The sequence below is a fragment of the Sphaeramia orbicularis genome, chromosome 19, assembly GCF_902148855.1.
Source record: "Sphaeramia orbicularis chromosome 19, fSphaOr1.1, whole genome shotgun sequence".
NCBI classification, from domain to species: domain Eukaryota; kingdom Metazoa; phylum Chordata; class Actinopteri; order Kurtiformes; family Apogonidae; genus Sphaeramia; species Sphaeramia orbicularis.
In genome coordinates this window covers 34,998,064-35,016,399 of record NC_043975.1, presented here as the reverse complement: position 1 = coordinate 35,016,399, position 18,336 = coordinate 34,998,064, and the positions used below count along the sequence as shown (strand labels likewise).

General features: G+C 41.7%; 1 protein-coding gene across 3 annotated transcripts in view; it reads right to left on the bottom strand.

The window, feature by feature from the left end:
* Nucleotides 1-12,465, bottom strand: part of rhbdl1 (rhomboid, veinlet-like 1 (Drosophila)) — a 46,486-nt gene extending 34,021 nt beyond the window's left edge. Inside the window, exons 1-2 of one of the 3 annotated variants that reach the window (XM_030121855.1) lie at nt 11,983-12,465; nt 4,317-4,475 (exon numbers count right to left, since the gene is read on the bottom strand). In XM_030121855.1, coding sequence (XP_029977715.1) covers nt 4,317-4,475; nt 11,983-12,021 — 198 coding nt within the window. In that variant the 5' untranslated portion in view covers nt 12,022-12,465. The other 2 variants (XM_030121856.1, XM_030121857.1) reach the window with 2 other exon arrangements.
* Nucleotides 12,466-18,336: the final 5,871 nt, after the last annotated feature.

Here is an 18,336-nt window from a genome sequence, read left to right as displayed (position 1 = left end):
AAGACTCATGTTTATGTAAAGAATGAAATGGAACACAGAAAGGTTAACTGATGTAAACATAAATGGATTTTCTCTCTCTGTTGGCTTTCTTGTCTAAATAAACTCAACTTTTCTGTTATGCTCAGCGACAATACCTGCCTCCTCTACACCTTACATTGCATCCTCTCTCATTCATACCGCCTCTCTGAAAACTTGTTCCCGGGAGACGGGGCTAAGCATAGCTGTCATTCTACGTCGCCCTCCCTGACGCACAGGACTTGCTGCTTCTAAAGTGAGCATTAGCAGCCTTTTGAAGTGACGACAGGGAAGAGACTGGAAAACAGACAATAAGGCAGCAAGAGCTCGAGATAACACACTGAGAGGAGTGATGAAGGAAGGCGTACTGGAAAAAAACCACATGACAGCACATAAAACCTCGGAGGCGGAAAACCTCTGACTTGGATTTCGGTAACAGTGGAAGTTCCCTGACAAAGCAACGCCTACATGGGAATAATTGATGCTGCAGCTAAGAGGATAGGGATAAAGATAGTACTGGTATTCCCTGTAAGGGACAGCTGGATGGCCAAACTGACAGAAGTGTGTGAACCAGCAAGGGTCCATCTCCTCCTTTTTGTAGCTGCATGCATCCTTTTGTACATGCTGCTCTCAGCTTTAGTCAATTGTCCTTGATGGATTAATTAGGCAAACCACATGGTCAATAACTCACAGCTCAATACTAATTAGTAATAACTATTAAAAATGTGGTTTAAAGGCCATTTGAGCACCTAAACTGCAGAAACACAAAACTGTAAATTTCTGATTTTGCAGAGAATTTATGCACCTGTAAGAGGTGACCATCCTTTGCTCAGACACATACATATATAATTTATTGTTATGAGAATATTAACAAAATGTGCTATTAAACAAAGCACACATTGTGATTCACCACCACTCGGTTAACAGTGTCACTATAGCCACTTACCGTTTAATGTGTGAGTCATTCAGAGAACCTAAATCCCCTCCACTCACACATATACACTCATGCAGTCTCAAAGCAGAGTCTAAATCACTGTGGATCTCAGCCCTCCGTCCGCTGATTCTACCCTGACCCAGATACTCAGGTTATTTCTTGCTCAAATCCTTTTAAAATGAGAGTCCACCCTTCTTTTTCCCTCAGCAGTTTGTGGCGGCAGCGTTCCTTCATGGTTTAATCATTGTGTCGCTAAAAACTTCACTCCAGGACACTTAAGTGAAGTGCATCACTTTTAGCCCATCAGAAAGAGAAAGCATCGACAGAGGTTTAGTGTAGGATGCATTGCTGATCAGTGGCATCGGTGTCCCTGGAGACAGATGCACTGTTGGCACTTCATGTCACTAAAATGACTGCAAAGTACTGTATCAGCTCCGCAACATATCACAAAAACTGCAGTGTCTCTCAACTAGGACAGGCTGCACTCTCAGTAAGTGTCACCAGCTTTTATTTCAATAACACTTGTCAAAAAAACTTGCTCGGTTTAAAGTACAAAATTTCAATACACATTACATAAGCATTTTATGAATTATACCTCCTCAGGGAACAGAAAATGTAAGTGCTACATATGGGAATAAAGGTAAAAATGAGCCAAAGCAACTGTCTCAAAATCCTCCGACCTGAACAAAGAGACTCCTTCCCATAATCTTTATAAAACAGCCTCTACCTGTGTAATTAACCATGGCAGCCATTTTGGATTTCTGTCGAACATTAGCCAAATTACTACCCAATGGAAAACAATGACACACTTCTTCAATTACACAGACGGTGTGTGATAGCATCAGAGTAGTCTCTGTAAATAAATCGATATGTGCAATTACACATGTAAGAATCTTGATTGGCCCTGCTTAACCTTCATTTCATAAACAGATGCTTGGTCCCCAAAGCCCTCCTATGTGTGAACTTTGACACTTCAGCTGTCTCACAGCTTTCTGCATTGGCAGAAAATCTATGAGTAATTTTGCGGAAATGTGTCACACCATGTAAAATGTGTGGTTGCCTCGTTGCATGATATTGTTCTGTCCATGTACTCAGTGGATTAGCTCCATGATTCAAACCTATGTAAGAGTGAGTGTATGAACAAGTGTGAATGCACGCAAGTGTGTGTGTGTGCACAGTTCCCCAAGAGAGATTTTAGCCGAGCGTTACTTATTCACCCCTCTGGCTGAACTGATGGAGTTCCCTGGCTAAGATCACCCTGCATGAAAGATGGGTTGAACATGTACGATGTCAGAGACAGTCTTGTACCAACTCACACTTACACACACACATACAGAGACACCAGAGAAGCTGCTGCCTAATGTTGCGATTCAAACACATTTACACCCACTGAGGTTGAGGAGCCATGTGGATTCAAGGCTGCAAAACTCACTGAGGGAATGTAGAACAACAAATCAGAAAAAAAGTTGAACATGCTGACATGAGAGAGTCAAATGACACCAGCTTGTGGACTGAAAACAGTGAAAAACTATGCAATGAGTGCACACACATACACACACTCTGACACACACTGCACCTTGCTATGTCCATTTTAATAATGTTCAGGGGTGTTTCATCTTCCGTCGAGGCCAGATCACAAATCAATACAGACAACAGACATTAGGCACTGACTAGAATATAATAGACACTGTGAACTTTCAGAATCAAAATACGACCGTCATCTGTCAAACTGTGGTGAGAGCTAGTTATAAACCTGTCAGTAATTCAAAGACGTGACTGAAGGAAGAAAGAAGGACGGGAAGAGAGAGTGAAGGCAGACAATAAAGCCTTGAATGTGATACTTAAATTATAAAAACAAGAGAAAGAAACAGAGAGAAAAGAAATGCAGAAGAAGTCCAAAGGAAGCTGCAGATGACCTGGTTGAAAATGTCATGTTACATTCAGCACTTTCCCGCAGGGACCTGGAAGTCATCCTAAAGAACGGGAACCTGCAGATCGCACGCATCACATGCTCCGCAGCAGGAGGCCAAGTTCACATCAACATTCGCATGTCATCAAAATTAGTCAGCAAATCTGTACTGGCAGCGCTCATATGTATGACTGAGAGTCTGTCTGTGTTTGAGGCATTTGTGTGTAGTAGTTAGTGAGGCGGACCGAGGGAAAGTGGGTGGCTGCATTCATTAATAATACAATGCATCAAATGGTTTGTATGTATGCAAATTGTATGCATTCACGTGTGTGTATCACACAAATCTTTAAATCAGACCTGGGGGTCGATATCTGTGTGAGGCTGGCCGTTCTCAAATTACCTCAGATTACTGCCTGCTACTACCAATGCTGGGCTAATCGAAGGCAATTTGCATTTGGCTGATGGGCAATTTTAAAAGTGTTTCCCTGCTGCTGTCTGCACCAAGGCAGGGCTTTTTTTCACCTAACATATGCTCACAAGAAATGTAGATTGAAGGAAAGAAGATCTGAGGGTTCAAGGAGCCTCGAGAAAAGCAAAGGAAGAGAGGTGTAAAGAACACAGTGAGAGCAGCAGCTCAACAGCCATTTCCATGTAGTGTCAGAGACCTAAGAAATAGGATCTGCTGCAAATTGAGCAGCCTCATGGGGACTTCATTACAAACCATGGGAAGGAAAGAGATGTGAGAAGTATATTGTAAGAAAAAGCAAATGAGGAGAAAGGAGCTCAAGAAAGAGAAAATATGCCAGGAATTACACTGCGTTGAATTAATTACGCTGCTTACACCCGTATGGTGCCAGGAGCCGAAGGCAGGTGCGAGGACTGTGAGCTCAAAGAGAATCAGCCTTTCACATATAAAGCTCTACATGAATTTCTAATAGGAGCACAATTGTAAACACTGATAGGTGAAGAGGCAGGGAATGAATAAAAAGAAGAGGCAGAGTAGGAAGAGCCTGACCCCACATTCAAAGCAGCTTGTGGCAGAAATATGAGAAATAATATAAAAATAGACTATTCTCACATCATTATCAAAAACATGCTTTTTTTCAGCTATGAAACCTGCTTGCATTTGTGTCATACACCAGTGTATTACTGCTTTGTATAAGGGTTTTCTAGTATATACCAGGCAAGGTTTGTGAAGTTAAGTGTCTAGATTTACTGACACATTAACAGGAAAGATTGACCTCCCTTTTACAGGACAATGACCTGAATGGTCGAGTCAATTTTCGCCACTGCGACGTTTGCTGGCTCTGTCTGAATCAATTCTGTAACCTTTCTGAAATCCAAGAGGAGTGTGTGTATGTGTGATGCTGCATTTGTGCTGCAGGGGATTAAATGCTCTTTGTATTGCCGTCTACATTAATATCAGTATCTGTCAGTGCGCATCTGTTGTCCACTTACCAGCTCAATGAGCTCCTGGTAACACACCTGCCCCTCTTCATTGCTCTGGACAAGGGCTAACAGCATGTCCAGCTTGGACGGGTCCAGCTGCAGTTCATGGTGCTCCACCAAGCTGGTGAAGTTCTCCACTGCGATGAAACCGGTGTTCTCTGGGTCCAGCTAAAAAGAACAAGGAGATAGATGGTATAACAATCATCACTGGCCTTATAGTTCTATTCAGATCTGTCAGTGACTCAAATGCTCAGTGATTATTGATGTAGCTCATGGTATTGCATTACTGTACTGTATATACAGTTATACAGTATTCAATACTAGTGTTTATTTGACCCACCTACGTACAAAACAATAAGAAAAATAAAAAAATAAATCCATCTGAAGTGTGTTTAAGTGGCTTCACAGTTTTAATGTAGTGTCCATATCATGACGCATCTTTGAATCAAGAAGTTTCTACCCATCCAACAGTCTACATGATAATGTTTCTGTTCTGTATCCTGTTTTGTTTCTTACAAGGAACACTAGAGAGATGAAGATCAGGTTGTGTCATGATCTGATACATGCAGTAGACAGTAGAGCAGTGTACAAAGGGCCACGATAGACATATATGTATACACAGAAAGCTGCAGCCCTGAACGCATAGGCTCAGACAGTTACACCTGTATTACTTAAGCTATGTTACCATTATGATACCTTTGAAAGAATTAGACTCAACTCAAGAAAAGCCCCATTCAACCTCATTAAAGGAGCAGGGCTGCCAAAGAAAACAGCAGGATTGTTGTTGTTGGGAGCTGCAAGAGATGACAGGCAGCTATGTCACTCTAATATGCAGTGACCTGCAGTTTCTCTGGAGAAGATGCCTGAGCTTTAAATGAGGCTGCCTTTTCAGTCTTTCTGAGTGGATGCTTCATTTGACTAGGCGGTTTGAATCTGTCCTTGGTCACATTTGCTCCTCGCAGTAAGCGTGGTTTTTGTAATCACCACTCACTCACAGAGACCCACAGCCCCATGGGTTATTACTGCTGATGCTTGTATGCCAGTGCTACTCCTTGTAATTGATTTAAGTGGAAGAGTGTCATAAAAATGGCTGAGTGCAGTTGTCTAAAATAGTACCCAGTTAAAATTGGCTTGTAAAGTATAGGGTGTGTATCTATGCTTGGTTTATGTAATGTGGTTTTTTTAGAGGGGCAGCTCTGCTACTTATTACTTGATTCTCTTCCCTTACCTTCTCTTAAATGCAATTCAATTGCTCTCCAATGAAGCGTTAATTTCTCATGCCAACTACCCTTAGTGCATCTGACTGTGTTTGTGAAAATGCGCCTGAGGACAAACTGGAGCAGTACAAAGAGACCACATGGGAAGAGCCCTCACTGCTTCTCATTTTACTGTTTCCTGAATGCTAACACAGGCTCATTAGGTTTTCGGATGGTAAATCAACAGCCTCTCATTGCCCTAGGGAGGAGTGAGCTTTCCGACGTTGCGTCAGTATGGAGTCAGTCGTGCTGGATCATCGCTGCCCATGTCATGAGTCCGCAGGAAGAATCCCATCTAGTCCGACTTAGTATGGAACCGGTCCACTCTGACATGGTTAGACAAAGGCGTTTCACCAGCTGCATGAACAGAGCGGTATTAAACCATGCTGCTCCGTGTCAGTCTCTACTGCAGGGGGCTCAAAGCTTAAAGCTCAGTTGCTCAACTAAGGAGAAAAGAAGATCAATCAGGAAATCCACTAGTATGAGTCTGTGTTTGTGCGTGTATGTGCACGAACAAACAGACTATGCATTTTCTTCTGAGCATGTTTATACTGTAAGCCTTTCCTGGCCTTTTGACAGCCATGAAGTTGAACACAAGCATCCTTTTAATTCTATCTAATTTGTGTATTTTACTCTCCTGCACACTTGTACATTTTATTCACCAGGGAGAGTACAGTAGAAGTAGGAACAAATGGGTTAGTTTTAATGATACTTGAGTCTGAATGAGTGTTTTCCTGGTGAAGGTTTATGTAATGATGACATTTTGTTAGTTAGGATGCTCTGTATGCAGTAACATGACTCTCAGGGGCAAAAAAACTAATATTATTCTTTATACGATGTACAATTGTGTTAATACACAGAGAAAAATCCACACAACTCTAGACTTTCTCCCTTCTGGCAGCTTTTCCTTATACAACATCTCAAAATACATAGAACAAATTGGCTAAACAAGACGGGGAAAAAATGTTTCCAAATCTATTTATAGATAATCCCTTTAACTGTATGTTCTATGGATGTTTGTTAAAACATGGCCCCCTCTCTTCCCTTGAGGACCACTGAGAAAAAATGGTGCAGGCACGGCTGGTGTTTGTGATGTGTGGGGTACCAGGATGAGAAAACAGAGAGTATTTGGGGGGGGGGGACAAAAAAAACAGCAAAGACGCGAGAGGTTGAAAAAGGAGAATGGGAGGCGTGTGTTCGCTAGAATGAAAGAAATGAAAAATGATGGAATTAGAAGAACAGTGGAAAGAGTGGAAGATATGAAAGGAGAGGCGGGAAGAACAGAGGCAGCCAGTAAAGCAGAAATGAAACCAAAGACGCACAACGAATAAAAATGCCTTGCCACTGTCTGTTATTCTGTGTCTGCCTAACCCAGCAGTCTGCCAGTGAGTCCTCTTCTTCTCTTTTCTATAAGAGGGCTGTGACACACTCCAGTGCTCTGCATCCACTTGCCACGGAGGGGAGATAGATCAGATTCTAATGTGCTCCTGGCTCAGCCCGGGCTGACAGGGGGAACAGAGAGGCACACTGGGGACGTCTGATTACTGTCAGCCTCCATATGTCAGCACATCACTACACATAGAGCAGCAGCACATACGCAGCCACAGAGACACACTGTATATGGTGGTGCGCATTTACGCAAACCGAGTGTTGACGCTGAGCTGTCATACATCTCAGATACTATTCCCTGCACAGTCTGACCTTATTCAGGAGGAATGTTACACAGGGGAGAATGTCTGCTGAGGATACAAGGAGGTGGAGAATTGGTTCTTGTAGCCAATTAGGGTTATCAATTAGTGAGATGAGGTACACTGAGATGAATGAGTGTTGGCAAGAAGGGGCCCTTTTTTTTTTTTTTTTTTCTGCTTTGGCAGGATGGTGACGTGTATGAAAGAGGGAGGCAGAGAGAGAAAGAGAGAGGCAGAGAAGAGTAGGTTGAAAGAAGGAGGGAAAAAGCACTGAGAGGGGAAGCAGTTATTGAAACGATCCAACACTGGTGAGGGCGACACTTTGACAAGCTGCATGCATTGCCATGGTAACCAATCGCCTGTGTGTCATCTCTTTCTTGTGTCCCCCCCCTACCCGCCCCTTTTTTTCCCGACATATTGGCGTAAAGGAGGCGAAGGAAAGGCATTGAAGATGGGGAGAGAAAGGAAAGGAATGATTAAGGAGAGAGGGATACAGATGCCAGGGGGAGAGGGTAAAGAAAAAATAGAATGCAGATGGATGGAAAGAGACCAATGTGATAGGAATGAGGTGGTAATAGGATAAAAGCAGAGTTTAGATATAAACGGAGTCAGTGTAAGTCTGTGATTATAGATGGAAGACGGGGGTGTTAAGACGGAGAGTAACCACATTTGCTGGCTCAGGAGCAAGTGGGAGGAGATGGACAGGAGCCTGGATGGAAATGTATACATGAGTTTGATGAAGAAGAGGACTGGGGGGTGAAGAGGATGGGAATGCTGACTGCAGGGGAATGATTTCAGTGTTAACCCCTGGGACCTCTATTACCTTCAGCGTAGCCATCGTGACAGACCCCAGCTGAAGACTGACTTATCTGTCCGCTCCACAGGGGGTTGAGAAAGGACCTCCAGTGGGCTGAAACGCAGCCGGTCCTGTCACAGATTGTCACACAGTCAATGACAAGAACCTAAGTATAGAGCACTCGCAAAGTTGTACCTAATGATGTGGCCACGTCACATATGGCAGGCAGTAACGAGAGTAAAGGTTCCCATCCAGTGACTGATAGATAGTAGAATTTAACTGTCATCAGGATCCTCCAGCTTAATGGCAATTTTATGAATTGTAGCAGCAACGAGAGCAGACATGTGAGGGAATGACAGGCAAAAAGGTTACGTGGATGTGAAGTCAAACTGAGGACACTGAGGTTTATGGTCAGTGCCCTCAACCACTTTACTACAAGCATCAAACAAGATTTTTCACAATAAACATGGAATTTACAGTATATATACACTACCAAAGATAAATTTAAAGGTTATTTTAAGATCTAAACTGAGCAATTAATCAGAATGCAATTGAAAGTGCAATATCTAATTCTAATATCTAATATCTAATTCTTTGATAACCTAAATTGTGTTAGAAAATACCATTACAAATGAAGCAGTGTGAATCCAAACAGGTGCCCTGGCCTACAAATGTTATTCTCCAGCAAGTGACCATGTCTGTTCAATACAGATCCAACAAAAATGATATCATCATCCTTATATATTTCCATTTGTTTCTGTTAGATTGAAATACCAAAATGAATGATCAATTCCACTAAAACTGTGACTTATATTCCAATTACAAAACATGTTAAAATGATTGCAAGCTGATTTTTTTTCTTGGCTGTGCATATTGTTCAGCTCTATTCTCGCCTTCCCACAAATGGGATGCAGCTCCCCCACTGGTATGGTACCAAGCCCAGTCCCAGTGACACCGTGCAAACCTCGTGGCATAAAGCCAAAACTACAGACTACTTTTGTCTCTGTGAACACAACAGTCAGACCACAACAGGGCTGTATATCTGAGAGGGCAGTGGCATTTACAGAGCAGAGCATATTTGCATGGCATCAGATAAAACCCTTTGAATTGTCTCTGCTGCCCTGAGGACTCACTGGTGTTCACCCACAACTGGGCCACTCACTCTGTAATTATCACAATGCATGCTCGGCCCTGCTGTTTCCATTATTACAATAAATGTTACCACTGTGGCCCAGTACAGAAACCAGACTATCTCCTTAAATGAATAATTTTGTACAAGGAAGGTTCCATGATGCAAACAATCATCATAACTGTATTTCCTGGCTTTTAAAGACAATACATATAACCAAAAAGCCTTTTACAAATGCAGCTCAATGCAAATTAGCATGAGAATGATAAAAAGGGATAGAGGATGAGAGTCTTATTCTTTGAGCTTGACATAAATATGTCACAGTAAGTCCTTATGGAAGAGATATAAATAAGCCAGATAAGAAGTGAATGGCATGCGGGAAGATATTTAACCAACCAATGATATGAGTCCTTTAGTGGCTGAGAGCTGTGGACCATCAAGTCTTCTTATCAGAGTACCTACAATGGCAAGTGTATCAGGCAAACTGTGTCTGTGTGTGTATGCTCCGATCATGAGCCTGCAAAGGCCAGAAATAGCCTGAGCTCAGCATTGCAACCTCCCGCAGACAAAGACTAATAAACTCACTCATGTTGCCACTGTTGCTTTCTCTTTCCCTCCTCCTCCTCCTGCAGTATTTTCTTCTGACTAGGCTGCAATGTCTTTTCTTCTTGCAGTTCTCAAATAAATTAAGCATGCTCAGTCTTTTTTGGGAAGCACCCTACGCTGATTTTGGAAAACTCCAGAAACCCTAATAGCTAATTGCTATGCTTTTAAAAAAGGGTGTAAGCTGTAGATTTAATACTGAGAATGAGAAAAAACAGGACAGATGCCCTTAAGCAAAGCCCTTGACCTCCAGTTACTCTTGCCGGTTTGCTTCAAGGCTGGTGGGACGCTATGGTTATTGTCCTTTTGTGCATGTAGCATCTAAATCTGAAGCAGTACACAGCCGAAAAACGAAGCATCTGCTGCAAAGCATTTTCCTGGGCAAACATGAGAAAGAAGTGCCCGGTGTTTAGACATTTAGGCAGGAGGCAGACTGTTGAAAAAAAGGTTTCCTGTTCACAGTCCAAATGTTGTTGGCAGATTTCACTTCTTTCTTTTCCTTCATTTTAGTTTAATTAGAGAGACCTTTTTGAAATCAAAGGCCACCGCATGGAGTCCCAAAGGTGGAAAAAGCATGCTGTCAGCCGGCATTGAATGATTTGGTCTAGACTTGAGCTTAATAGGACTGCAGTCTGCTTGATTGTGGCCTTACAAACTGTCTATATGAACATACTGGCACAAGCAGAGTAAACCCCACAATCAATAAAACGACCAGCCATTTACAGTGTGGAAATGCCATCCTCATCTCCAGCCTAAAGACCTGCTATGTCAAAAAACGGATATTGACATACATGAGTCAGCCGCTTTAAAACCACATTTAAATGTGTCTAGAAAGGGAAATATGCTATGAAGGTGCTATTTATTAGTTGTTTTAGCTTGGAGTGCTTATTCAGTAAATGACTCACCAGTGTGACCATTGAGCATCTTCTCTCCACACTGGAATTCACTCAGCCCACACGGGCATCCTTCACTTGTTATATAAACACACACATTCATAAAAATGCAACAGTGCACAGACACCACATGTCTCCCCTAGGCTCTTAAGTCAGTTGATCAATGTGTTGCTGATGGGCCACTCGTGACCCGTAAACCCTGCAGGAGATAATCAATATCTCCCTCCTGGACAGAATGATTGCCCAATCTATCTGTCAATCAGTTCAAACCCCAAAAGACCAGTTCATCATCAAAAACAAGAGACACATTAGACAGCAAAGAGGTAAATCCAGACATGAAACAAAGCTGAAATGCAAGTAGACACTCTGCTTGAGCTTGAGCCAAATAAACACATCCTTTGTGGCTTCAATCTGTGTTCGAATCCATTTTGGTTTGTTAAATTTGGAGACGGTAGACCAACGCTAAATTCAAACAGAAATCTGATTGGACACTATAAACAGCAGTTTGGCTGGAAGACTCCAGAAAACCAGATGTCAAGTGGAATATTTTTGCTGGACTAAATATGTCCACCAGCACTGTTTTTGTTCTAGGCAGTCGTCTTCAAAAACAGGGGGAAAAACAGAAACACTAAAGCCAAAAAACGCTTGCTTCCACTGTATCTGAAGTGTACAAAAATGACCTAATGCTTGACCCTTGGAATTGAAAAGCTGGTAAATATCTGTGAGCTGAAGATAACAAAACAGGTCACAAAAACAGATACATCAATAGTAAATTTGTAGGAGAAATAGCATCTATGGGTACATTTACATCCATTAATACAAACACCCATGATTATGCATATACATAACATTTTTTTTTAAACATGTTCTTCTAAAGGAAAATATACCAGCACATTCATTCATATATATATATATATATATATATATATATATATATATATATATATATATATATATATATATATATATATATACATATACACACACACACACACACATTATTCCTTCTCTTCCATAAACCATGACATGACCCCCCCCCCCCTTTACTACTATGGCTCATGATCTGACCTCACATTCTCGGGGCCCACATGGCTCCATGATGCTCGTGTCCGTCTTCTTGTCTAACGCTCTTATTCCTCCAGTGCAAACAGCCCCCTGCTATCAGTCCTAACATCGGCTTTCACCCCAGCCTCCACATCTCAATCCCTGGATAGACGGTGAGGTGGCCAGGAGCCTGTAACCATAGAAACGTCTGCCGCTGCTTGCTTGCTTGCCTGCCTGCTTGCTCGCTCACTCGCTTGCATGCTTACCTGCTCTTGTATGAGCTGAAACAGGGAGCTTCTATCCATATACTGGCCAGGGAGGTGAGAGGAGCCGCCGAGGACAAGGGCATAGGGAGGAGCAAGAGAGGAGTGGTGGTGGTGGTGGTGGTGTTGGTAAAGATGGGATAGGGTGGAGGGGGATTCGGTTGAGGTAGCAGCTGGTGCCTAAATTGTAGCGTCAGGCCCCCTTTTCGTAGCTGCTGTCCCTCCCCTTAGTGATGGAGAGAGAAAGCCTCGGTTCCTGTTTTTCCTTGTTGGTGGTGATGCTGGAGTGTGGTCCGGGTCTGGGGTCGGTGCTGAGTGAGTGCAAACAGGCCGTGACTCTGCTCTTGTGCCAGTGCAGCGTGGCGCGGCGGTAAACCCAGCTTCAGCAGACGACAGGCAGGCACGCAGGCAGGCAGATCCAGCAGCTCTCATTCACTCTCCTCCTCCTCCTCCTCGCTCTCCCCTATCCCATTGCACTGACTGCTACCTCTCTCACTCTCCCCTCTCCTCACAGGCACACTGCACTGCCTGCATACCAATGAGGCAGGGGAGGGAGGTGGCCTCTCGCTTCCAATTGGAAAAGGGGGAGGAGTGGCCAAGCGGCTGCGGCTCCTCTCCTCACTACAAGTAAGGTGTCTCAGGGAGGGAGCAGGGGATGGGCTCCACTGCGGCTTTGCGCTTACTACTAGCACAGCCCCCCCCCCCCCGCACTTGTCTAGTCTGTTACTGACACACACACAGATTCTCACTGTAAACAAGACAAAAGCAACTAATATGAAGGCATATGGTAAAATCCTTCCTATAATTTTAGGTTTACACAAGACAGAATAGATTTAAATGGTAACATCTGTTGTGCAGACAGAATAATACCACTAATTATTTCAACACAACTGACTGCCTCAACCGAAAACTCCATACTGTTCTGCAAACCTTCACCATTCCCATCCTAATTAGAGGTACATTAGCTCATTCTATGCACTGCTGCACCATCAAGCGCGATCCTGCCCCCAACACACATGTACGAACATTCAACTGACTCAGACTCCAATGTACAAAAAAATAAATGGAATAAAAATAACACAAGGCCACAATCCTCCCAAACACAATAGTTCATTACAAGTAATTCCAGAACAAAGGGTCTTTTTATGTTAATCTGATGCATAATAAAAAGTGTGGCATACAGGGAGCAGAGCACCAGGGTCAGAACATACAAATGATAAAAAGCCTCTTGTTACTGCTAATATGGGCGGCAGGCTGTGGTTTTGCGTGATTTGATTTCAGAGACCCCCCCTTCCCCGTGCACACACATATATTGTGGTACTTTTTTTTAAAGCGCACATCCGCAGTGACCCCTCCTCCTCAGGACAATAGCAATAAGGGGGGTCTAGGGGGGTTGGCTGAAACCAGGAAGCGTAAATCTCAATTCATAAAATAAGTGGAACAGCTGTAAATGCCCGCAGATGATTGCAGCAGAATACATTTCCAGGGTTGTGGCCTGGTCATGACTTTAGCTTAGGGATCATGGTTGGAGCATCAGCCTACAGTGTTCCCTCTGAGATTGAACTCCGAGCTTCAATGTTTAAGTCTGGCTTGGAGACAAATTGCCTTGGCTTGGTTAAGTACCATGAGTGTACCAGATGTTTGGACTTTCAATTTTGTACAAGCAGGAGGGCTTATAAATCTTCCTTAGTGTGGGGACAATTTAAAAAAAAATATCTGGACCCTCTCATTACAGCAATGTGTCTTGTGCATTATTGGCTCCGACTGGGGCCTGCTGACTATATGAAGCCACGGACAACGGCTGTAATTGTCCTAATGGATTGGGCCGAGGCCACCTTGAACATGGCAGAACTCCCAGACTTCCCTTTTGTCCCCTTCCATTATGCCCATCTGACACACTCTTGTTTAACAAAACCTTAATAATGACTATCCAAGTCTATGGAAAAGACAGGATTCCCTTCTCTGTGTGGAAGAACTGAAGTCACTCCACAGCTTTCTATGTTCAACTACTAATCAATGTTAGGAATTAAATTGTCTCCAATACTCTGTAGCTGTGAGCATGAATAAGACGAATCTAATTATAAGGTCAGTGCCGGAGGATCTGCAAACCACAATAAGCGAGAAAGAGTGAAAGAACAGCTAAAATGAAACTGGATTGAACTGTTGCCGTGGTAACCTCAAAGGACTGCTATCAAACAATGACAGACAAGTACCACAAACTTAAAAAAAAATCAGTGCAGTAAGAAACTAGACAGAAAACCATATAATGGAAGAAAAACACACACAGTGCTCTGAGCTCTCCAGTGTATTTGAAACTATACCTTTGAAAGTTAAGTTATGATTCTTCTTTTTGAGAGTAATTTTAGATGAGAAAAAAAAAAACAAACAGATTTAACCACACTTTTCCCTCTCTGAAAATACCATTGATCTGCAAAGTGACGTGAAAAAATTATTGCGCAGTGCAAAAAAAAAAAAAGCAAGGTAAAGTAACAAGATAGAATTAGGTTTAGTGGTAGGTTTAACCCTCAAAAAACAGCTGCTACTGACCTAAAATGTTTAATGGGTTTTGATCCACTAATCCTATCAATACATGTAAATAATTCAAGTAAAATGCAGTTTCTCATCTTTTCAGCATCATCAGATATGACCCATTTGGATGTGAGGGGCTCTGTAGTGAACATGGAAACACCACATCTTCTACAACATTGATTCACCAGTAAAACCCATGAAGTTTGATAAATCACAGTAGTCGTAGATGCTTGTTTTGACAGTCAGTTAATGGTATATTTTTGTCTATTTTCATATAATGACCTTTGAATTGAGTCTAACTGAGCTTTCAGGAAAAATTTATATGATCAGTGAATTATATATAGAAACATACCTGACTTAGACTGAAAAATGCTAAATGCAGAGGATAATATTATAGGAAATTGTGATGAATCATTTAGGAAAGGTTCAATGTAGAGTAAAATTAACTTGGAAATATTATTTAAGGGGTAAGGCTTTCTATCTTCTAAATAGTCTATGACAAAAAGCATGACTTGAGTTTTTAAGACCTCTACACAACCTGTTAAAGGAATAAAATAGCTCTGTAAAGGCAACTAATCAATAGTCCCAAATGCATACAAAATGCATTCTAAGCTCCCAGTGAACCCACAGAGTCATGCACCTATCATCGATGCCATTATAGTACCACCAAGTGACATTATACAGATGACTGACAGAGTGAGACAAGCCTCCGGTGAAATACTGTCTCTGCTGCCTCAAGCGTCCCCGAATGAATAGTCTCTCTTGAGCCCGACTAAACCCTTCATGTTCTATTCAGCGCCAGTGGATGGATGCAGACGGCAGGATGGACTCAGGCAGGCTGCTCCTCTTTAACAAGGCCTGAGAGCATCAGACAAAACACTGACTGGTCTAGCTAGCCTCTGTGTGAGGGGAGCAGGGAGAAAATAACAAGGCCTTTCAAGGGAGACAGAAATGCACATTAATTAAACCGCCGGTCTGCACTCTTCGCTCACCAGCTTAATGACCTCGAGAGCCATAAGGCAGGTGTTTATTTGTCGGTGTCTGCACGAGGATTGTTGTGTTTCTTTCAGTGAAAAGGAGGGTTGGAGGGAGCTGTAAATGCATGCCTCAGGGGTCTGAATTTAGTATGTCTTAATTATACACAGCCTATACACAGCACATGCACATCACGTTATAAAGCATGCATTTAACAGTATCTGCTGGAGCCAAATTGACCTATGGGGCTGTCACAGATATATCGTTTTAATAGCCCCGTTAAAAGCTAATATGTTTCTACCCAGCATACAATGCAGAAAAAATGCTTATTTTCTTAATCGTGGTAGTTTATTGTTTACTGATGTCATTTTGTACGATATCTTTGTCATAAACACATTTGAGGGATTAGTGTAAAAATATGTTCCCATATATTTTATATGTTTTGAAATCACCATCAACCCCAAAAATCTAGTATCATTCAGGCTCTCGTATGCACATGTGGTATTTGTATGCAAAGTGTGGGAATTTCACTATATTCGTGGTAAACTCTTCCAAGATTCAGGATTATCTTTAAACCAGGATTAAATCACTGTTTACTGTACAATTCTGCTACAACAAAATCTCTTTTAAATATTAGTTTTCCTAAGACCAAGACACATTTCAGCCCAGCTGTATTGTCTCGACTTCTAGATGTCTGCAGCGCCAAAAAGGTTGTCATGTATTATTTTCACTGCAATACCAGTTTTTACATTGACATAAGTACAACATCAGTACATTAATACCTGTATTATTGAGTCTTTAAAATGATTTCTCTTTTCTTCCTCATAATATTAGCATTTTTAGTATAGAGTTTCTTTGTAGCTTGCTGAATCTAACTGCTCTCTGAAGTACTGATCTGACTACTCTGACTTCTCATTTACATCTGTCCTCGCTGGGGCCAGAAAAATATTCATATTGCAGAAATTACCTTATAACTTCTAGTTGTCACAGACTGGTGGAAAACACAGTGATGAAGGCCTGTATGTGATCCCAGAAATCCAAATAAGCACTGTCCAGCATTTTAGAGTCTTATTTTCAGACACTACTGTCATCCATCATCCTGTAAGAAATCAAACAAAAAGAGATAGTCAACAAATTAAAATTAAATTAATTAAGAAAGCTGTTGTTATGATGAAACAGGAAAGAGAACATTTCAGGGATACAATAAAGGGATAACAGCATTGAATTGGGATTTTTTCATTAATCATGCTGTCATCGTGCAGAATCATAGCCTTACAATGTGCTTAGCTGAACAAATATTTGGTGAATTAAGACTACAAGTTGGTCTGGGGGATTTCTGGAATCAAGAAGCTGTCAGCCTCAGCTAATAATCTGAATTAAAATATACCATACTTCAGACTCCAGCTGCTAAATGCCAAGCAGTAGTGATTGTGCAATAGAGGGAATCACCCGCGTGATGAAAAACGGCAGGAAAATGAATCAGGTCACTGAATGACACAGTTTTAGTCCAAACTGCTCCACTTAGAAGATCTCCTGGGAGCATGAAACGGAAGAAGCAAAGAAGGAAAGAGAGTTAGAGGAAGGAGGTTGAAAAGGGGAATGGATAAAGAGGAAAAAGGGGAATGCAGAGGGGATATTTAATAAAAGAGAGACGTATTTGGAATTCTATAAACTCAGCCATGATCTGTATTCACTGGGGAACTGCAATTTCAGCTCCATCTCTGTAATACTCAGTCACATCACATACAGACAAATCTGCTTCTTGAAGATCATTCTCTGTCTCTGACATTATAGTGTCACAGTTTTACTTTTTGAAGAGTTGCAGCATCTTCCTCTGAGTGTTTTGATGGAGGTTTGAGTCACAGCAGTCAGGCTGTAGTATAGAGACCTCTAGTGTTTTGACCTGCTGTTGCACATTAAACTGAGGCCAGCGTCATTGGCTGACGTCCATAAACACCAACCACAGAGTTTCCACAGAGTGCTGACCAACAGTTTTTTTCATCTAAGTTACCCTAAAATAATCCTACATAATTACTCCCATGCTTTCATCGCCGTCTGGTTTCAGATGCAACATCATACTATTAACTTACATTTTTATCCTGCCTGCATTAACTGTCCAATTTCCTCTGGAAAGACAAATCTGTGAACAGTGAATCATATCCTAGTACAGATCTAAACTGTTTACCATCTTGATGTTCAGTTGATATTTGTGTTTGTTTTCTTAACCTGCACTATTGTTTGGCAGTTTTCTGATCTGTGTCAATATTATGTATTTTGTCAAATGATTTGTCTTTGTTGATTTTAAGTCTGTTCTATCAAACTGTTAGGTTTTGTTGTTATACTGTTATTTCTTAAAAGCTTAACCAGGAACATGGTCTGTAAAATTAGCTACTATGGCATCAGTTGCATACTTTTAAATGTAATAATGTCTGTATGTACTGTCCCTGTCAAAACAATTACAATACATAAAATATTCTAAATTGAAATTAACCTAATCTCCACTTCCACTGGTATTTGATATAAAAAGAAACACAAGTGTGAAACAGCTATCCTTTGTGTGGAAGCACCAATTAAACAAGTGGTGCTTGGCACAACAAACCCCGCCCCTTGCATGTATTGTAGCTTATTTTGGCATCGATCCAGCTGATGTCATCATGTCTATGTGTGCATATTAATTGCCTCTATATATGTGCCAAGTTTGAAGTAAATTGAAACAAAATTGATATTTTTATAGATATTTGAAATTTCGCCCATTACATGTAGTATAAGGGGCCAACAGAGAATCCATCTGATGAGGAGACTGAACTCTTTTAATGTCAGAGAGAAGATTTTAAGGAACTTCTATTGTTCAGT